The sequence below is a fragment of the Podarcis filfolensis genome (genome assembly GCF_964270895.1).
Source record: "Podarcis filfolensis genome assembly, chromosome: 17".
In the NCBI taxonomy this organism is placed as follows: Eukaryota; Metazoa; Chordata; class Lepidosauria; order Squamata; family Lacertidae; genus Podarcis; species Podarcis filfolensis.
Window position 1 is genome coordinate 26278063 of NC_139621.1, and position 22840 is coordinate 26300902.

General features: G+C 45.0%; 1 protein-coding gene across 7 annotated transcripts in view; it reads right to left on the bottom strand.

The window, feature by feature from the left end:
• The window catches only part of PALM2AKAP2 (PALM2 and AKAP2 fusion), a 227947-nt gene that overhangs the window by 83269 nt on the left and 121838 nt on the right, over window positions 1-22840 (bottom strand). For 4 of the 7 annotated variants that reach the window (XM_083592891.1, XM_083592890.1, XM_083592889.1 and 1 more), the window contains one exon: window positions 9161-9228. In XM_083592891.1, coding sequence (XP_083449017.1) covers window positions 9161-9228 — 68 coding nt within the window. Of the gene's footprint in view, window positions 1-199; window positions 207-9138; window positions 9229-15283; window positions 15470-22840 lie in introns of those variants that run through there. The other 3 variants (XM_083592895.1, XM_083592881.1, XM_083592885.1) reach the window with 3 other exon arrangements.

The window sequence follows — 22840 nt, forward strand, 5'->3', positions numbered from 1 at the left end:
CTGGAATGTGGCAGGAATGCAGATGCAAAATTAGGTAAGTTATGGAAAACGGATGATTGGCAGTTGTTATTGCTTATTAAAGATTCAGATCTGCAAAGTACATGTCCCCCTCATAGGTGACACAAATCAGCATGTAGAGATATCTGAAGCACGTAGCAGGGTGCAGCAATCAGCTGATTTCCTGCATAAAACTCAAAGCCTTCAGTTCTTCCAGGTCTACGTGGTACTGGCCACTAAGAATGTAAGAAAAGTTGGCCGGATCTGGCTAATGACCCAACTAGTCCAGCATCCTGTACTCCCAGTGACCAACCAGATGCCTTCTTCATCTTCTTTGGTGATCACTCGTAGCTGAGTAAGATTGTCTTCCATGAACACGGTTTTAAAAGTGAGTCCCTAAGTGACTGTGGAGGCCAATTCTGGATCCACACATCCTTCCACAGTGGGGACATGGGTTTCTGGGCGGGAGTTGATCATGGTGAGGGTTTGCCAAGTGTGCCTTCCTCTTAGCATGTTTCTCCCTTTCGTCCTGAGTTTGAGTGTCTTCAAAGTCCATGACAAGTCCATGAGTTCTGCAAGAGAGGAATAACACCCCTCCCCACTGCTACCCTCATTCTCAATGCCATACATAATTTTATAAACCTCTGACATGTCCACTCCTACTTGCCTTTTCACTAAACCCGTGCTTTTCAACCAGTGTGCCGTGGCACCTGGAGATGCCTTGAATGATGGTCAGGGGTGCTGCAGACAACAACTGGCCTCTGTCTCCCTTTCCTTCCCTCCCTCCTCTGATGCCCTCCTGCATCTCTGCCTCCCAAAGGCTTGCACGTCTGTTTGTTGCAGCAGCCCTGGCTACAAGCCCTGCAAGCAAATGGTGCCTCTGGGGCTGGCTAAAGGGTGCTGGTTGCCAGGAGCAGAGGCGGCTCAAAGACCAGGGGCAGAAGCTGCAGCTGCCTAAAGGACTCCCAAGGAGAATGGAGAGGAGGCTGAGGGAACCCTCCACCAGGGAGGGTGTTTGAAAAAGAGTGAGAGGCTGCCAGCTCTGCAGGCAAGGGGTGACATAACTGGGCTCCTGAGCCCCACAGGGGTGCCGCAGAAAGAATGTAGTTGGTCAAGGGAGCTGTGGACTCAAAAAGGTGGAAAACCTCTGCTCTAAACTATAAATCCCTAAATGCTTCGGCCTTTCCCCACAGGAGAGTTGCCCCTTGATTATTTTGATTGTTCTTTTCAGAACCTTTTCCAATTCTACAATATCCTTTTTGAGGCAAGGCAATGAGAGCTATATGCAGTATTCCAAATGTAGCGGCACTATAAATCTGTATAACGGCGTTATGATATCAGCAGTGTTGTTTTCAGTTCCTTTCCTAATGATCCCTAGCATGGAATTGTCTTTTTCACAGCTGCCACACACCAGCTTAACATCTTCATAGAGCTATCGTCTATCTCATTTCTGGTCAGTCACCACCAGTTCAGACCCCATAACTGTATATGTGAAATTAAGATATCTTTGCCTAAACATGCGTATCTTTACACTTTGCCATTTTACTGACCATCCACTCAGTTCATTCCATGTGGGGGTTCTTCAGAATCACCCCCCCCCGTCTTTATCGAATCCTGAGCAACATCAGCAAACTACTATGCTACATCAGCATCATAGTAGCTTAGCACAACCTCCATGTGCAGAAACAGTATATCTGTGGGTGTCAGATGCTAGTACAAGCTGTGGGGTGGACCATAGTAATCATAGTCTGTGAGTTTCCTAAGGCAGACCATGGTCTGATCCTGCAAAGCAACTCATATATCTTAACACACATATCTGAACAATTGTTTTCATCTTCATTGGGGACGAGGGACATATTTTGGTTCCAAAAATAAATGGAAATTTAGAGATCTCCTTTTTAGGCTCTTCTCCGGATACAATTATGTAAAAAAGGGAACACAAGGATTTGCGGAAATGTTTATGTTTGAAGGAAACAGAACTCCGAGGCATTATTTGTGTGTTTCATGAAAGTCTAATGAACCTAGGCAATCCATCAGTCACACAGCAGAGCTGTGGGAAATGTGGAGGTCACCTTCACATGCACTTTACATTGCAACATAGGAATATCTAATATCACAAGCACGCAGGGTAGCCTGGTATAAGAGAAGCAGTATGGGAGGCAGGAGACTCTGGAAGGACACCACATATTCATTAATAAATTCTGTAGAGATGTGAGGATTCTCTCTAGGGGGGGGGGGTGGCCACTTCCCAGCTGTGACTTTTACAACCCAGCCCTAAATATATAATTATGTGGAAATTTTGCTATAGTCAGCAGAACTTACAAGGCAGCATATGCTTAGCTTAGCAACCCCAGAGGCAAAATGCAGCCTCTATTGCTGGTTGTACCAATTCTCCAAGGGAAATCCTATACACAGAACTGGTGGTGTGGTTCCCCACCACCACCAAGAAAAATAGGTACTGGAATTCACCATGACGTTGTTCCAGTAAGTCGCAGGGGACTCAGGGCAGTCCTGAACAGCTGCTGGTTTTACAACAGCCGCGTTCACTGACCGCAGAGGTGCTTAGAACTACAGCAATCTGTTTCTCTAGCTGGTTTGGAGGTCACCCCTGGTTCTGGTGCAGGTCAAATAAATGCGTCCCCGTCTCCCTCGTTCTCTTATATTCAGGCAGATGGCTAGGGCAGCTCAGAAGGGCCCTTGTGGAGACATGCACATGGGCAACAGTAGAAGCTTGACTGGAATGCTTAAAGCCTGCCACTGCTACATGGAGGCAGATTGAAGAAAAAGAAGTACGAATTGGCCTTGCCATGACTAATCACGACTAGGAGTGGCTAGGAGCTAGGTCATAGATCTAAAAACAAAGTATAGACTCGCACATGCTGGCCAGATTCCGTTTTGTTCTTTTTGGGCTTCCCAGAAGTACGGAAAATCAAGAAGCCGGTGGGGGAATGTTGGCCTGCAATGGAACCCACCTGAGAGGTGCAGGAACTGCACTCAGGTACATTTCTGAAAAAAAGCACTGCATACAACATATCTACTCACACTGAGTGAGTGGGGCTTCGCCCTAGTTAAGTAGGTAAAGGATTGCAGCCTAGAAGTTTGAATGGTCTATAATGGTATTGTCTTTTTAATCGTCTCTGCATGTTCCAAAAGTGATGCAGTCCAGCAACCAACATATGACATGGGGCGTCTGATCACAAGGCAATAGCCTTCCCCCTAAGTCAGGGAAAGAAAGTGTCAAGGGTGATTTCGCTTACTAAGAATTCACGTATCCCCAAATTTGAGAACATAAAAGGAAGGAAGAAAACAGGGCTCTTTGAAATGGACAAACAGCTGGCATCTTTTCACGCCTATATTTGACATGTGGCTGAAGGCAAACCTCCCTTGGACAGCTGGTCCCTATAAAAGCCACTGTAGGCGAAAGAACAGCTGCTCCTTGCTGTAACAGGTGTCGCTGTGGAGAGTTTAGGTGCTCCCTTTCCATCTCTTTCACTTGCTTATAACTTGCTGGGATGAAGTCTTTGTAGGAATTCAAGGCAAAGTGACTTTTGAGTATAAGCTTCCCTAGCTGGCTAGTCAGAATAATAGAATGTTGGAAATTGTGGAGTTGGAAGGGACCCCAAGGCTCATCTAGTCTAACCTCTAGCAATGCAGGAATCTCAGCTAACGCAGCCATGACAGACAGCCATCCAACCTCTGCTGAAAACCCTCCAGGGAAGAGAGTCCACAGTCTCTCAAGGGAGACCATTCCACTGTTGAACAGCTCTTACTGTCAGAAAGTTCTTCCTGATGTTGAGTTGGAATCTCCTTTCTTGTAACTTGAAGCCATTGGTTCAAGTCCTACCCCCCAGAGCAGGAGAAAACAAGCTTGTGCTCTCTTCCATGTGACAACCCTTGAGGTATTTGATCTTTGGGATCTCCCCCCCCCCCCCAGTGTGCATCCATTTGAACTAACTTCCATTCGCCATTTTGCTGCCCGATGTCATGAGTCCTGTGGAGGTGTCTTGGAAGGGTCTGGTCAATGGAGTTACGGAACAAGTGTGCCAAACTGGATCCTGGGGGGGGGGGCTACTGATCTAGATGCCAAGGAGGGGCTGAGCAGGTTGTCAGGGGAGAGTCCCACTACAGTGTCACTGGATGCCTTGAGCCACCTGACCCAACCCAGAGCAATTGCAATGCCAAACCACCCCCACCCCAACAATAAATGCTGGCTAATTGTCTGGTAATGTCGAATAAAGTCTCCCATCCCTTGCTACTTCCTCACGTTCTCCAATAACAATGAAGATGTAGGCTTTGTAAATGAAAGAAAATAACCTATAATTCACATAGCAAGCTCTTCCTTCATTCTCCAGGCTGCTAAAGCCTTTGGGGGAAAAAGAGGAAACCCATTAGATCAGTGATGGCGAAACTTGGCCATCTAGCTGTTTTGGGACTACAATTCCCATCATCCCTGACCACTGGTCCTGTTAGCTAGGGATGATGGGAGTTGTAGTCCCAAAACAGCTGGAGGGCCAAGTTGGGCCATCACTGCAGTGATGAATCCATCTCATCCAATGCAGCTGTGACCACCTCCAAAATGAATACCGAGAAGAGAATTTCTTATGATAGTTGTTAGCACAATGCGGGAGACGGATGTGGTAGGAAGCGCCATCCTGTTCACAGCTTACAGACAACGAAAATGATGCTTGTGCATAGATGTTTAGATAGATTAGACTTAAAGTAACTTCTTCAGTGCCCTGAAACTGCCACTGAAAAATCCAAATCCAAAAATCAGGAACCAGAAAGAGACAAGGGAGTGCCATTTACTTCAAAGGCATCCACTATAATCATAACTGTGGGACCTAGAAAGAGTGATGGGATGAAGCATGTGGTTTATGCATGCGCAGTCTATTGGAATGCAGTAAATCTACTGGTCATCATATGATCTCTGAGGGAGAGGCTTTTTCTTGTGTGCTCCTCTCTCTTCTGATCTCAGGCAGACACAGATTAGATTTCCGTTCCGCAACCGAAATAGCAGGCTGCACACAATGAAATTAGCTTAGTGTCTCATAAACTGAGGATCCCCAAGACACTACGGCAGAGGCGTGTGTTAACTCACTCATTCCCAATCGAGTAGGTAAAAAGGGATGAAATAACTGAAACAGATGCCATGCGTCGCCTACAAGTTTCCTTCCTTGTTTCTGAACTGTAGCTTTTGCCGTCTTCCAGAAATGAAAGCTGAATTGCTAATAGAACCCTAAAGATACGACAACCCAAATCCAAACCTACACAAGCAAATCTCCTGGGTTAGATGCTCTGAACGCTGCCAACCAGCTGTTCAGCAGGGGAAGAAGGGGAAATAAATACAGCCTTCTACCCTGAAGGAGGGTCGCGGGTGACGCTGTGGGTTAAACTACAGAGCCTAGGACTTGCCGGTCAGAAGGTTGGCGGATCGAATCCCCGCAATGGGGTGAGCTCCCGTTGCTCGGTCCCTGCTCCTGCCAACCTAGCGGTTCAAAAGCACATCAAAGTGCAAGTAGATAAATAGGTACCGCTCCGGTGGGAAGGTAAACGGCATTTCCGTGCGCTGCTCTGGTTCGCCAGAAGCGGCTTCGTCATGCTGGCCACATGACCCGGAAGCTGTATGCCGGCTCCCTGGCCAATAAAGCAAGATGAGCGCTGCAACCCCAGAGTCAGTCAGGACTGGACCTAATGGTCAGGGGTCCCTTTACCTTTACCCTGAACAGCCAATCTTCAGTCAGTGCCCCTCCATCCCTCAACTGCCATCACAGCACCTAAACGGTATCCCTGAACTTAACTGGGGAATGTGAATTTCTCTGTCCTTGGGTGTATCAGTATTCTGCAGACAGTGCTCCACAGGCCAGCAGTACAGTTTGCTACCCACAAGGAAAGGGAACCTGATGGCTTTCAGATGTGGCTGGAGTACAACTCCCATCATCCATGCTCACTGAGGCTGGTGGGAAGTAGAGTCCAACAACATCTGCAAAGTCTCTGGTTTCCCTACTTGCTTTAACAGGTGGTCTTCAATAAAACTGGTGTTGTTTAACAGAATCAGTGTCACCAGTGCAGTGCACATGCGTTCAAGCATGGCTAGGCAATCTGTGGGAGCACACTGCTGGGACAATCAGATTGGCTCTGCTGGTGCGCTGCACAATCCCAAACTTGCCCCCTCCCCCCTCCTAGTAAACACAAGTAACATACCCTCCAACATTCCTCAGATGAAAATTGGGACATTTCTCACTACCCCTCAATGGACCTTCCTTGAACCCCCATTTTTTTGTCTCCCTCCTCCCCTGCAGAGCATTTCCTATCTGAGGACGGGCAAATTTGCCACCACAACTACACAAAGAGAACACACACACCCCTCCACTGTCATGAGAAAACCCCTTAATCTCAATCTTATTTTATTTTATTCTTTGGTAGATTAACAAAAAGAAAACACGCTCCAACAAAAAATAAATAAAGAGGGGCAGGATTGTATGTGGACGCACAAAACATATATTTTTTAAAATCAAGACTTCTTGCGCTCTGCTCCATTCCCCCTTTCTTCCTGCCCAGGACAGCCCTGTCCTCTGCCCGCCCCTCAGAGCTGGTGCATCACACAGGGCAGGGCCTTGCTGCCTCCAGCCTCTCCTCCTCCTCCTCCTCCTGCTCTCCTGCTCTCCATCAGCTGCTACGAGCTGCCCAAGGGAGGAAGCAGGCAGCAGCAGCCATGGAGAGGCAACCAAGTGCTCAGGAGCATAGGAAGGGGGGCGTAGGAAGGGGGGCTGGAGGGGGCAGAGGGGGTGGGCTGCCCCGGGTGCCACTCTGGGAGGGGGTGACAAGATGGCTCCTGCTTCCCCCCAGCTGTAGAGCGGCAGAGGGCGCACACAGTCCGTACAGGCCGCCGTGCAAGCGGCAGCCCGTATGGCCGCCGTGCGTGAGTGGCAACCCGTACAGACTGTGCATGTGCGGCATCCCGTACGGAGTGCACACGCGTGGGATGCTGCACATGCACAGTCTGTACAGGCTGCGCCACCCCGGGTGCCGGAGGGGGTTCCTCCGCCACTGAGAGTGCTTCCTTGCAGCCGTGCATGACAAGCGCTGGCTTATCCTCCTCTCCGAGCTCAGCAGTTGCTGCACTGGCAGGGGAAATAGGGACATTCCGGGATCAAATCAGAAGCCAGGATGGCTTTGGTAATTCTGGGATTGTCCCTGGAAAATCGGGACATTTGGGGGGTATGCAGTGATGCTGCTGCCAGAAGGCATTTGCTGCAGCCGAGCCCCACCCCAGCTACCAACTCTGGGGAGCAATAGAGGGGACTGACCAAGGGGCCTTAGGAGGAACAACCAGGGGCCGCTGTCCCCTTACTTCACTATACCCAATGACGGGCCATCTCTGAACATTGCTGTGGCACCGACACTCAACAACTCAATCAACAACTTCAATCCAATAAAAAGCTCAACAACTTCAATCCTAAAGAAAGGTCAACAACTTTGGGCGGCCCTTTCAGTGGCCCTCATGCATGTTCACTTCATCAAATCTGGCCCTCTTTGAAAAAAGTTTGGACACCCCTGGCATAAAGGATGTCTTGTGGTACATGGAGGGAAAAAAGAAAACACTTCCATCTACATGCAAGTGTCATCTAGCTGCTAAACTTATTGCTGTATCCAGCATTTCAGATGCATCCATGTCAAGGGCATCATTGTTTCTCCATAAAAACAAAGCCCATCAATTTAGTTGTTTGATAAGCCAAACAACAATGACAACAGCATGTTAATTAGGCATGATCTGCTGGATAATGCGGTCTAACCTCTTCAATATAACGTGTGCACAGTTAATTAGACTGTAATATAGTAGATGAAAAATCATTCTGTTGGCATGCAAATTCGGGGGTTGATCTGAGTAACTTTACAGTGGTACCTCGGGTTACAAACACTTCGGGTTACAGACTCCGCTAACCCGGAAGTAAGAACTTTACCTCAGGATGAGAACAGAAATCGCGCGGTGGTGGCAGCCGGAGGCCCCATTAGCTAAAGTGGTACCTCAGGTTAAGAATAGTTTCAGGTTAAGAACGGACCCCTGAAACTAATTAAGTTCGTAACCAGAGGTACCACTGTATTATTATTATTAAAATGAGGCTTTGGTTTGCTAGCAGGCCTCTGAAGTTGCTCCACTATTCTGTTTGTTTTCTCTGCAAAAGTGTTTTGCTGATTTTGCTCACATCACATGAATAACACTGAGTCAGCTTCCCTATTGGAAAGTGTTGCCAATGTAATTAAACCTCCTTATTCAATAAAGGCTCTTTATTAAAAAGCGACAATTTTGGAAAACAAACAAACAAACAGGGAAAATCCTTCCAGCAAAAGACCCCCGGAATGTGAATGTGCTGGTGTTCCTCTCCTCCTTTTTCAGCTGCCTTTTTATGGGAGGCATAACTGAAATACTTTTCACTAATTTGCGATTCATGGCTGGCTTTGAAAAACTTACTCCCTCCCCCCCTTCAACTAATTGGAAAAACGTTAGCACATTTGACAGCTCACATCACGCCCTTGAAGGGCATCTAACTTCCATTGATATTCATAGTTGAGGCTTAAACCAGTAGCTGGCAATATTCCCAAGTTGTTTCCCTTCAGAGAAAAAGTGGGGCACTTAAAATATCTCAGGTAGCAATCAGCAGTTTGAGAACTGACAGCACTGTGTGCCCTGCAAATGGATGTTTGTGCGAGTGCGGCTTTGGCTGTTCTGCAGGAAGGGCGAGAGAGCAATTGTGCTTCCCTCTTAAAACTTCTGGGCCATGTCTACAGAGAGAGAGAGGAAATATGTGTCTTATCAATGCCATGAGTGTCAGAAGCCCTATCATCATCATCATCATCATTGATTTATTAATCACCTTCTAAACAACCTGCTCAAAGCGATGTACACTACAGATCATTAAAAGCAGCTCAAAACAGAAACAGCAAATACATATAAAACACAACTAAAACCGAAATAGACACTCTGTCAGGGCTGGAGTCACATGCAGGTCAGCAGATCTCTGAAGTTAACTCTTTATTCAACATCCAGATTGTAATATTATAGAAGCTACAAGGCAAAAAATGTCCCTTACTCAATACAGATTGCCACAGGGCATTTAGGAAAACATACATTTACAGACTTACAAGAAGGTTCATATCAACTCACCGTGGCTGCCGCTTCCACCTCAGCGCTTTCAGTTATTTCTTCACGCCATACATTAAATCCCTTAGTTTCTGTGAAGAAATATATATTTTTAAATATAAAAAAATTGTTCTATTTGTAGGCCATTAAAAAACCAAACAGAAATCAGCAGTGCAACAACAGAAATCAGTAGTACATATTAAAAACAAGCAGAATGAGTAATATTAGCAGATATGTTGGGCTGACCCAAAAATTATGGTGGCCTGTCTAGATCCAAAGCGTCGTACTAGTTTTGTAGAGCCATGGTAGTTTTAGACTTGCAGTTTCTCAAAATGCAGCAGTTGCAAATCTACATGAAGCTCTTTTTTTTTTTTTAAGGGAGAAGAGTTTCAAAACCAGGTTAGTCATGCGGTATGCATGGGACACAGCTGTGCAAAAGAAAAAGGATAAAAACTGCACAGGGTATGCCCAAACCAGAGCTCTTCCTGCTTATTCTTATGGATATATAATTAGAAAAGGACTATGGAACTTTGTTTCAATATATGTTTACGGCGGCGAGACTATTGTCTGCAGAAAGATGGAGAGACTCACAATTACCAACAATGGAAGCATAGTTTTTAAAATGGACAGACTGCACTGTTTGAAACATGGCAACCCTAACATATGAATTTGGGGACTGAAGATAATGTTGCTTTATAGAAAATGGTTTTGTTGGGTGTTATATTGGGGCAGATGAATTGTTTATTGTTTATATATAGCGGACAGATGAAGAATGGGAAGTTCTTTAATTTCTGTACTTTTTATTTTCTAGTCTCTCTTTTAAAGTCTTTTCTCCTCCTTCTCTTTTCTTTTCCTCTTTTCCTCCATGTTTTTATTATATTTAACATTGGATAAAAATATATATTTGGTTTTGCATCTCTCTTTATAAACTCCAATGGAACTTATTCCAGAAAATAAAATAAAACAGCCTAACATATGGCCTTTATTTCATTAATCACAACTCTTATTTGTCCTATTTTAAATTGCGGTTTGGAGAGTCTGGCATTAAAAGGCTTACAAAAACCTTTGTAAGCTTTTTATAATTTGTAATAAACATTTTAAGGGAAAATAAGGAAGTATATAAAATTTAAAGTTAGTAGAAGCACACAAACAAACAAACAAACAAACACCTGTACCATGGACCATAGAATCAGAAATCTAAACAGATTAATTTCAAAAATTGCAGGCTGAATGAGCACCAGCGCATGTTACTGATGTCAATTTCAGCTCTCTTTTCATCCGGCCACATTGCAGGGAAATTAAATGAGGCGTAGCTCCTGTAGGGCAGCTCAATCAGCACTAGCTAGCTGGGCAGCTTTTGATGCTCACTAGCTTCCCTTACGCTGAGCACACTGCTGACTTACTTGTTTCATTTGATTCACTGTTGATTTCAGCCCTGAATAGTGCTTTGGATGGCTGATGGGGCAGCAACAATCAGAGAGAGGGGACAACAGAATAGAAACAGAACTGAGGTAGTAGCAGCTCAGTTGGCAGAGCGGGAGACTGTTGATCTCAAGGTCGTGGGTTCAAGCCCCATGTTGGGCAAAAAGATTCCTGCATCACAGGGGGTTGGACTAGATGACCCTGGTGGTCCCTTCCAACTCTACCATTCTATGATTCTATCTCTTCAAATGCAAAGCAGACGTCCAATGAGAGGGCAAGGAGCCTGCTAGTTAAGACTGAGGGCTGGCCAGATCTGACTCCCATGCTTACAACCTCCTCCCTTTATTAATCATATATGAGGGTCAACATTAGATTTATTGGATTTTTTAAAAATATGGAATTTGTAACACTATTGTTGATAATACAAGGATGGTATTGGGGGGGGGGGGCTGATATTTTCCTGAAGCACATCCCTCAAATCACTTGGGAGGGATGATCTTTATTATTTAAAAAGACAAAGGACAACACCTTCTCCACATCAATATAAGGCAGCAACTGTGTCATTTAAGGGCAATTTTAAACACGTGGGGATCATTCACTACCCAAATACCTTGGGCAAGTTGATTTTCACCTCCTCATTCACCTGAATTGGGTCCTAATTGTCTCCAAGGTCATTTTAATCAAATGTTGAAAGTGTGTTTGTCTTCAAACGCCATCAAACAATCCTTTACTGGGTAGGATTATATACTGCTGGTGAAGTACAGTGGGAAAGTTTTATTTATACTCCTTTGGGGTCAATTGTGACATCCAAGGGATGGGAGAGCTAAGCCAAATAGGCACAAGAGCTTTTAAGACCTGGCATCTATTTCAGTGCCAAAGCTCAACAATACCACATAGGAACTAAGAGTAGATTGAGATGCCTCTGAGCAGGTGCAGAGTGTATTTCCCTCGCCACTGAGTAACACCAAACATAATTTATCCTAAGAGCAAATGGACACAAGCCTGTGACACATCAGACCCTATGATTTTTATGTATGTGTGGACAGCACCACTTATACCAATAAATGTTGAAAAGGTGTGTTTGCTGATGAGTATTCAGATATTTCAGCTGGACTGCAATGCAATCATGTTGTTCTCATCATATGTACTCCAGACACTCCACAGGACACACTCAAGAAGAATCATACCCTCCAACATTTCTCTGATGAAAATAGGGAGGGTCCTATTCAACAACAACAACAACAACAATTTTGTTCCCCACCCATCTGACTGGGTTGCCCTAGCCACTCTGGCCAGCTTCCAACATATATAAAAACATCATAAAATGTTATAAACATAAAAAACTCCCCTATGCAGGGATGTCTTTAGATGTCTTCAAAAAGTTATTTATCTCCTTGGCTTGGGGGTTGCATGGTGCCATACCCTCTAACATTTCTCCGATAAAAATAGGGGTGTCCTAAGGAAAAGTGGGACATTCTGGGATCAAATCAGAAACCGGAACAGCTTCTGTAAATCCGGGACTGTCCCTGGAAAATAGGGACACTTGGAGGGTCTGATGAGATCTTCCCAAAGGCTCAATCAGCAGTTACCTTTATGATATCAAAGAATTCATCAGAAGACTTTTGTGTAAGGAGTTAACTTATTAAAAAGAAATCCAGCAGCTTTGTCACTTTAGATATTGGTTTATAAGCTAAGCCAAGCGATGTGGAGTGATCAGAGAGTGCAAGCCCTTTACCATGCCTAGTCTAGGTAAAGGTAAAGGACCCCTGGATGGTTAAGTCCAGTCAAAGGCAACTATGGGGTTGCGGCGCTCAACTCACTTTTCAGGCCAAGGGAGCCGGTGTTTGTCTACAGACAGCTTTCTGGGTCATGTGGCCGGCATGACTAAACCGCTTCTGGTGCAACAGAACACCGTGACAGAAAACCAGAGTGCACGTAAACACCGTTTACCTTCCCACCGCAGCGGTACCTATTTATCTACTTGCACTGGTGTGCTTTCGTACTGCTAGGCTGGCAGGAGCTGGGAAAGAGCAACAGGAGCTCACCCCATCACAGAGATTCAAACCGCCAACCTTCCGATTGGCAAGCCCAAGAGGCTCAGTGATTTAGACCACAGTGCCACCCACATCCCTAGTTTACTGCAGAAAGCACCTAGCAATGGAGGAACATCTAGGTTGAAGGTAACTCTCTACTTCCTGCCTCACATCATGGTCACAAGGGCTTCCTTTTTTAACACTACAGACACCATTATGATAGTGTCTGCATTGACCCGCAACTCACTTCAGAGCCAAGTACTGGAATTTACTTTTAATACCCTGAACCAGGGAGGGGGGAACTGTGACCCTCCAGATGTTGGACTCCAGCAAGCACAGCCAATAGCCAGAGGTGATAATCCTACAATGGAGGGCTACAGGTTCCCCATCCTTTCCCTAAGTAACCTGCAACCTGAATATACTACTGCTGCTAACTTCATTATTTATACCTTGCCCATCTGGCTGGGTTTCCACAGCCACACTGGGCATCTTCCAGCAAAATATAAAAACATCAAACATTAAAAACTTCCCTAAACAGGGCTGCCTTCAGATGTCTCCTAAAAGTAGCGTAGTTCTTTCTCTCCTTGACATCTGATAATAAATAATAATAATAATAATAATAATAATAATAATAATAATAATAATTTATTATTTATACTCCGCCCATCTGGCTGAGTTTCCCCAGCCACTCTGGGCAGCTCCCAATCAAGTGTTAAAAACAGTACAACGTTACATATTAAAAATTCCCTGAACAGGGCTGCCTTAAGATGTCTTCTGAATGTCAGGTAGCTGATGGGAGGGTATTCCACCAGGAGGGCACAAATGCCAAGACGACCCTCTGCCTGGTTCCCTGTAACCTCACTTCTCACAGTGAGGGAACTGCCAGAAGACCCTCGGAAGTGGACCTCAGTGTCCGGGCTGAATGATGGGGGTGGAGATGCTTCTTCAGGTATACTGGATCGAGGCCGTTTAGGGCTTCAAAAGTCAGCACCAACACTTTGAATTGTGCTCAGAAACGTACCGGGAGCCAGTGATGATCCTTTAGGACTGGTGTTACATGGTCCCGGCAGCCACTCCCAGCCACCAGTCTAGCTGCCACATTCTGGATTACTTGTAGTTTCCAAGTCACTTTCAAAGATAGCCCAACGTAGAGTGCATTTTGATAGTCCAATGTTTATCTCTTCCCTTAAGACCCCACATACATGCTTAGATCTTCAAAGTTTCCTGCCACTGGTTGAGATGCAGCAAGTTGCTCCATGGGGCATGGCTTTCTTACTGGTTGTCTCCCAGCTGGCTGGAATTATTTGTCATGGGAGTGTCCATTGGGCAGAATATAAATAATAAAACTATTCTTAATTACTATTACTTAACACATGAAATGCCACTGGTGCCATGCGCTCATGAAGATGACTTAGGCAAGCCTCTCTCTCCCATAGCCTCCCCTTGATTCAGTCTCTGAACCCTCACACAGAGTTGCTGCAAGGTTCACTGAGAAAACAACTGTGAAATGCTTTGAACACTCAGAAGCACTATGTGACTAATAATAAGATTTATTTTATTTTATTTTAAAAAAATGCTTTGGGGTCTAACCAGGCACCTAATGACATCACACCATCAAATATTCTGTGACTGTAAAATGAAATGTGCTTCTACTCCATTGATAATACAACAGCATTACCTGCTATATTTATTGGCCAGAGATATTGATTGCAGCTGTTGCTCCAGTGAGAGCTACTGACAACAGCAATTGAGATAATCTGCACACTATAGAGTTGCTTATTCTTTCCGAAGGCGTTGCAAGCGGAGGAAAAGAAAAGAAAGAGAAGTTGCCAGGGAAACCCTTTTGAAGTATTTCTGTGGCTTGAAAATACCCTCTGAAAGGATCCCTGCATTCATGGCGCTGAGTATCTTTTGAAAACCTGCCTCTTCAGTTCATCAAGTGGCCACAAAGGGCCACGATAACGGTTGCTTCCTTTTATTTCAAAGCCATTATGTGTTAGCGTGTTTTAGCAATGAGATCTCGTGCACAGAAGATCTATTTTTCTTCTTTCAGCAACTACAGAACAGACCAAGCGGATTAGGTGACTAGCAAAATGACTGCCATGTGAGGACAAGAGTTGCATGTATGTGTCATAAGGACACAGGAAGCGATTTAGACCGAGTCCGACCATTGCTCCATCTAACTCAGTGTCGTTGACAATGATTAGAAGTCACTTTTCAGGGTTTCATCCCAGGTCTACTTGGAAATGCCTTACCGTGCTAGAGCTATGGTCTTCACCAATGATGGGCCTATACATTGCAGGGACTGCTGGCAGTGGGGACAATTTTTGCATGTATACCCCAACAATGTTCAGCTTTCTTTCTTTCTTTTTTTAAGGGCAACATGGGCACAGCCTCAGATGTTGAATTAAAATGGGGAATCAGATTTGGCACTAGCATGCAGCATACCTGAGCAAGTGTTGTAGCTCTGGAACCCGCCAGGTGCTGCTGTCCAGCTCAGACTCCGAGGGAGGCACAAAACCCCACAAATTGCTCCCTGCTCCCCTTGGATCACCCTCTGGCCTTGCTACCCCTTCCACAGACCTTGATGGGGCCCAACACTACTGACATCGGGCCTCCAAACCCCTTTATTTTTTGAAGGCCTGCAACACTGATACGAGCACTGCAGCCCCCAACACAGCCAAAATCCTACCTTCCCCACAATGATGTGCTGCCATGAAAGCCCAGGCTCCTGTCAGGATAGGACCATCTGCCCGAAAGCGGCAACAGTACTGAAAGGACTGCCAAGTTGGTGAAAACAGACTCACTGACACAGCAGCCATTTAAATTTCCCCACAAGGGAGAAGTTCATGGTGAGTTCCAGCAACTTCTTGTCTAGAAAAATAGCATGGATTATTTTGATTTATATACCACCTTTTGTCCAAAGATCCCAGCATAGCTGTCAACTTACAGATTTGAAAATAAGGGACCAGCAGCCTCGAAAATAAGGGATCAGCAGCCAAAATAAGGGATTTTAGTCAACCAGAAGCCAAACAAAGCCTCAAGCGGTGGTTCCCACAGCACAGCAACCCACAGCAAAGGGGATGCAGCAAGGAAAACCACCGTCACCTCTCCGCTGGGAAGCGCTGAGCAAAGGCGAGTCCCCAGGCAACGCGGCCAATTTGATCGGCACAAGGCATGCAAGCTCCACCCCCCAGTCATTCTTAGACTCCTTATTGGGTGAGCAACACAGCCGAGCAACACAGTTGGAGCCTCCCTCCTCCCTGGCCAGCAGGGAGGGAGGGAGAGGAGCTGCTTCCTTTGAAACCCGGGAAATTTAAGGGACATCATCAATAAGGGACAGCAGCGGGACATGGCGCTGGGATAAGGGACTGTCCCGCCAAATAAGGGACGCTTGACAGCTATGGATCTCAGGGTGGTATACAACATTAAGAACATAATTTATGCAGCATAATGATAAAAACATCATACAGAATGCTCTGAGGCTCATTTCCTGAGGCTGCAATCCTATGTCCATTTTCCTAGGTGTAAGCCCCAAGGTGCAGAGTGGGGTTTACTTTGGAGTCAACATGCCTAGGGTTACTCTGCATGGTAGTTTAGACTCTGGATCAACTCGGATTGAAAGGACTATGTTTATAAATGAAATTATGCTGCCTCCGTTGCTATTCTCTTGGAAACATTGTGAAATGAGTAACAGAAACCCCCTTGGTCTCAGAGCAAACCTTTCATATTGAATACTTTGGAGCATACTTCTGCCTCCCTCAGTTAGAGATCAATTCTACTTTTCCCTCTTTGAGCACTTATGTAAGCTGTCCTTCATTGTCAAGGGCTGTATTTTGATAAGTGACACCTGGCTACATTATATCTATTACAGAAACAATGCTCTCCCTCTTCAAAATCACCAACGGCATTAAAACATGTTGCAATAAAATATATATGAACTTTTTATAGGCTTGTGTCTGCTGACACCCATTTTTACGACTCTCGCCTCAGTCATCAAACTTAGAACTTCATTATCTCCATGCTGTGTTCTCAATGTTGTTGGTGAATTCACTACCATCTGCAAGAAAAGCCCTTAAAATTATATGGCTATCTGCAGAGGTGCTGCCATGTGCCCTCCTGCCTTGACTGCCCCACTCTTTTCTCTGCTGCTACTTACCGGCTTTCCCCCCTTACCTTTTGCTTGCCATCTTGGTCACACTGATCTCTCTCCAGGGCCAGCAAGCCTATTTGCTACCGCACCATGCAAGGGGAAGTGCTGAGATAGTCAACACCCCTCCATGTTTCCCACCATGTTAACTTAATTAGCTGATTGGCTGAGCTTGCTGCCACTCTTGCTCTTTGAGGAATGGTTTAAATTAAGACCATGGGCAGCTGGTGCCTTGGCTGCAACCCAGCAGTTTCCTTCCTAGAACATCCCTGCTGTTTCCTGTCGCAGGGGGCTTTTGGGGGGTGGTGATTGGGGAGAGGCTGCGCTGTGCAGCATACAGCCCTGAACTTGGGCCCCATAGTGTAGCCTTCATGGATCAGTCTGGCCAAATTGTGTGGAAGAGTCCGGCCAAAGCTTGACCACTTGAGTCGGCTGAATGTATAAATTCGTCCTCAGTTTGGTTGATATACCATATTTTTCTGTGTATAAGATGCCCTCATGTATAAGAATGAACCTCCCCGCCCCCCCTTTTAACCTAGAATTAAGAAATCAATATTTTAGGGTTGCCATATCTCTAGAAGTGGAAATCCAGAAGGGCGGCAGCAGAGGTGGAGAGTTGTTGAGCTTTTTGGGGGCAAATGGACGATTGGGCATAATGCAAGCCCCAATCCCCAAACCCGAGTGGTACCTCGGGTTAAGAACTTAATTCGTTCTGGAGGTCCGTTCTTAACCTGAAACTGTTCTTAACCTGAGGTACCGCTTTAGCTAATGGGGCCTCCAACTGCTGCCGCGGCCGCACGATTTCTCTTCTCATCCTGAAGCAAAGTTCTTAACCTGAGGTACTATTTCTAGGTTAGCGGAGTCTGTAACCTGAAGCGTCTGTATCACTGTATTTGCAAAAAAAAAAATAATAAATGAGAAAATCCCCCCAGCGTTTTTAAATGGCTGGCAGAACTTCTTCATGGCAGCCGCAGGAAGCTAAGTACAGTGGTACCTCGAGTTACAAATGCCTCAGGTTACAAATGCTTCAGGTTAGAAACTCCGCTAACCTGGAAGAGTTACCTCGATTTGAGAACTTTTTCCCCAGGATGAGAACGGAAATTGTGTGCCGGTGGTGCAGCGGCAGCAAGAGGCCCCATTAGCAAAAGCATGCCTCTAGTTAAGAACAGTTTAAGGTTAAGAATGGACCTCCAGAACGAATTAAGTTTGTAACTAGAGGTACCACTGTAGTGGGTTTTTATTTTTATTTTTTACCCCTGTGCATTCACCATTCATGTCTAAGATGACCCCAATTTTTTACTCCCCCCCCAAAAAAAGCATTGTCTTATACATGGGAAAATACGGTATTCCTCTTTTTCAACAAGGAATCTGCATGTGGCATTTGTTTCTCTTCCATCTTACCTTCCGTTGTCTTCTGTGGGCAGGCCACACATATGGTCCTCTAAGGAGCCACTGAACATACTGGTGGCATCTCAGTTATTGCAAGCAGCATGAGCAATGGGAACATGACCTTGGTCTGAAGATCAATCTAAACTATATTTCTGCACATATATGCAAAGAACATGACTGCTCCTCTTTACTTTGGTGTCATTTTGAAGTGTGTACCCTCCATTGAGTCAGGTCCCCTTGAGCTGGATCAAGTAGATTATAAACTTAGAATTACATGTGCTGTACTGTTAAAATTGTTTGTTGTGGGAATTAGAATTACGGGTGGGATGCATAACTTCAGGTAGTGAGTGCATTTTTTAAAAAAATCCAGCTGTTATCAACTTCCTTTTTAAGTTTTCTCCTTTGAAATATATTTTGCAAAATAGCTGGCTGCATCAGTCTCCCTAGCAAGGTGCATCAGTCTCCCTCAGTATTAACTTTAAGCTGGAATTTAAAAACTTTTTTTTTAATCAATCCAGGCATTTGATGACAGAAAGACCTGTCCCCGGTAACCCTGATATTATTAGATTTGACAGTAGGTGATCAGTTTTAGGAGTTTTTAAACTTCTTTATAAAAGTTTGAAGTGTATTGTTTTAGCACTAACACGTTTGCTAATTTGGGTTCCTTTGGAGGAAGGTGTAAATTTAAACAAAACTAATAAGAAGAAAAATCTCTATTTGCACTCTTAATGCATTTGGGTTTAGAGCAGGGATGGCTAATATAACACCTTCCAGTTGTTGCTGGAGCACAACTCCCATCACCATGGTGACTGACGGGAACTGGAGTCCAACATCTGGAAGGCATGATGTTGGCTACTTCTGCTTTATAGCTTTTGACCCACCAAGCCAGATCTGGAGAAAGTAGCTGACGGGGTGTGTGTGTGCATGTGCTGGTTTTGGGGATCATGGGCTCTTCCTCAACCAGATCTAAGGTTTCAGCAAGCTATTCCTAAGCTAAAGGTAAAGGGACCCCTGACCGTTAGGTCCAGTCATGACCAACTCTGGGGTTGCGGCTCTCATCTCGCTTTATTGGCTGAGGGAGCCAGCGTACAGCTTCCGGGTCATGTGGCCAGCATGACTAAGCCGCTTCTGGTGAACCAGAGCAGTGCACGGAAACACTGTTTACCTTCCCGCCAGAGTGGTACCTATTTATCTACTTGCACTTTCATGTGCTTTCGAACTGCTAGGTTGGCAGGAGAAGGGACCGAGCAACGGGAGCTCACCCTGTCGTGGGGATTCGAACCGCCGACCTTCTGATCGGCAAGTCCTAGGCTCTGTGGTTTAACCCACAGCGCCACCCATGTCCCTTAAGCTATTCCTAGTTTATATCAAAAATCTTAAGCCCAACTATGTGTTATGTTAAGTGTGAAAAAGCAGCTGGAGAGGGGCTGATTGACTGTGGCGGTGGGTGCAAAGGGGAGATGCCAGGAACCAAAAATGAGCTCGAGGGAAAAATGCATCCCAGGCAGTTTTTGACATGAAGCATTATTTTTTTTTTGATTAAAGAGTTTTCTCCAAACACATTTGGAACCAATTCTATTTGTGCAGCTGTCTTTTTGTTGTTGCTGTTCCTAACTTTTTCTGCAGCTGTTTTTGATTCACTCTGATGGGAGTGGGAAGATGGGGTTAACCCTTTCTCTCTTGCACCACCAAAAATGACACACACACACAGACACACATACATGTGCGTACACACATACCTTTAAAGCACATTTGAAGCACATTCCCAGCAACCCTTAACTAAACACAGTGCCCAGAATTCTTTGAGGGAAAATGTTATTTGAATGTGCTTTAAAGGCACAGTGTGTATGTAGTCCCAAGAAGGGGCTATTTGCACCTGTAAATCTTCTTTGCAGCAAATAGCTTCAAGGATGGTATGCGACAAGAAAGGGGTGAGGGGAAAGAGTTAAACCTTTCTTCCTAATCCAGATCAGGATTACAACCAGCCTCTTGACTGTTCCCCCCCTCCCAAGAGATATCTAAGCTGGTGACTCTTTGAATGAGAACGCTGTGCTTGAAAGACCTCATGCAGCAGGGCAATTCTTATGTTCGTAACCATCTCTTCATTTTTGGACTAAGGGTGCTTCCAGATGGGTGCTCCTCACACATGCCAGCATTTTGTAGCATCTGCAATAAGGTAAAGGTAAAGGACAGTTAAGTCCAATCAAAGGCAACTATGGGGTTGTGGAGCTCATCTCGCTTTCAGGCCAAGGGAGCCGGCATTTGTCCACAGACAGCTTTCTGGGTCATGTGGCCAGCATGACTAAACCGCTTCTGGCGCAATGGAACACCGTGATGGAAGCCAGAGCGCACAGAAACACCATTTACCTTCCCGCCGCAGCGGTACCTATTTATCTACTTGCACTGGCGTGTTTTTGAACTGCTAGGGTGGTAGGAGTTGGGACACAGCAACGGGAGTTCACCCCGTCACGGGGATTCAAACTGTCAAACTTCTGGTCAGTGAGCCCAAGAGACTCAGTGGTTTAGACCACAGTGCCACCCGCGCCTCCTGGCATCTGCAATACCTCATTGGCATAAAAACGCCAGTCGATACCCCACACATTTAATCCAAATTTATGCTTTCCAATGAAATTCTGTAAAAAAACCCCAACCCAATTCTGTTGCCAATGACCCATCTCCAATGTCTCAGGAATCCATCTGCAAATTAAGGCCCCATCTGGAAGCACCTCATGTAGTCTTATTTGGTATTTGTGGGGCAGTCCACACTTTATACACAACAACAAATTCAAGTTTGCTGTTGGGTGTATCCTCAATGGAAACTGCAGCCCTCTTCCAAATTTGGCAAGTACACCTCTGTGATATACAAGTCTTCAAATTCCTGTTTGTAACGTTGTCTTTTTTGCTTTGCACTGAACAAATCTTAGGTGCACACCAAAAAGTAAAATAAATTGGGGGGAGGGGCGGGGGTGGTTGCTGACGCACTCCTGTCTTTCACTGTTCTGACTGCTCCTGCTCACTCTTCCTTTGCTCTCCATCCCACTTCCAGCACATCATCACTGTGGCAAGAGGAGCCGCATAGTGTGTTATGCAGAGCACCCCTGGGGAAGGGATTGGGGAGTGGGAAAAGATTGCAAGAGTACCAAATCCGGTGAAGGGTTAATTAGGCGTGAGAGCATTGAGCGGGGCTCCAGATGAGTAGAAATAAAGCAGCAGCAGAAATGCAAGTTGGGTGGGAGAAATGCAAGTTAGTACTTTGATATTTTAGTGAGTGGGGTGGAGAAATGTTTGGATGCAAAACTGTCGGGAGATTATAGAGCATCTGGAGGAGTGAGAATTACAGAGTAAAAAGAGGACAAAGACACAGAAATAGGTGCAGTGAAAAGGCAGTTTTATTTACTTGTAATACTATACAGAGAGAAGGAAAAAAAAACAAAACCCAAACCCAGAAAGTAGCCACAGATACAGCATGGCTGTTGCTGGCAGTGTTCTGAAATCTCTTTTTATTTTTTTTGTCTGTCTATCTTTTTTTTTTATCTGAAGAAAACAAAACAAAAAAGCATATACAGTCTCAAAAAGTACACTTCAGGTTACAAAGGACAGCAGCTATTTTCAGCAATTCTAATCCAGTAGTTAGCACAGCAGTTTATTGTCGTTCTTTCTCTCCTCTGCAAAATGGGATCTTTTAAACCTTTGCTCACATAGAAAGTGGGCGTGTTTAAAAAAGAAAAATCTCACCCATACTCTACGTTCACCAGAAAACTGTATCTCACACAACATTTTCTTGAGCCCCTCTTTGTAAAAATAAAAATAATTTCAAATCTTTATGGCACACAGAAAATCTTTTAAAAGTTAGGTGTTTGCCCTTCTTCTGACCTGGCTTTGTACTTGCTGATGAAAAGGAAAAACAGTTTTTAAATGGATTTGTCTCTTGCCTTGGCCTATACAGTGTGTACAACCTCAGTTGTGCTGGCTGGTGCTAATGAGAATTATAATCCAAAACATCTGGGAAACCAAACTGGAGGACTTGGTTAAACCCGGCAAGGGAGACATGAGGTTCTTCAGATGTGTCTGAACTACAACTCCCATTATCCTTGAACACTGGCTATACTGACTGGGGCTGATGAGAATTGGAGTCCAACAACATCTGGAGAACCAGAGATTCCCAAGCTAAACACTTGAATTCAGTGGGACTGACTTACGAATAAAAATGTAGTGGTCGGCAGAAAGTCTATGCATACTTACTTGGGAGTCTGCTCTGGGAAGCAATGTTATGTTTTTGTTTACATTGCAGTAGTTATATCTAAATTTGCATATATACACATATAAATTAGCAGATGCAAAATTTTATACCGAACCTGCCATCTTTTGCCCACTTTTCCAGCGATGCATAACTACATACCATGCAACTATCCCATTTTAATTGGGACACTTACAGAATTTACAGAAGCTGCGTTGGCTTCCAATTCCAATCTTGGATGTCCCATTTTGGCTCCCTTGCTCTGGCCGCACTAGAATATGGGACCAAAAGACATGCCTTTTTTCTTTTTTTGGTCCTGCACTGTCGTGTGTGTTAGTTGGCTCACATCAGAGCACAGGACCAAAAAAATAAAAATAAAATAAAAATGGAACCCAAAGCCAAGCCAACTTACCTTGCCCCCTCTGTGCTGCCCACTTTTATTCCTCCTTCCACCGCAGCCTTCCAGCCAATTT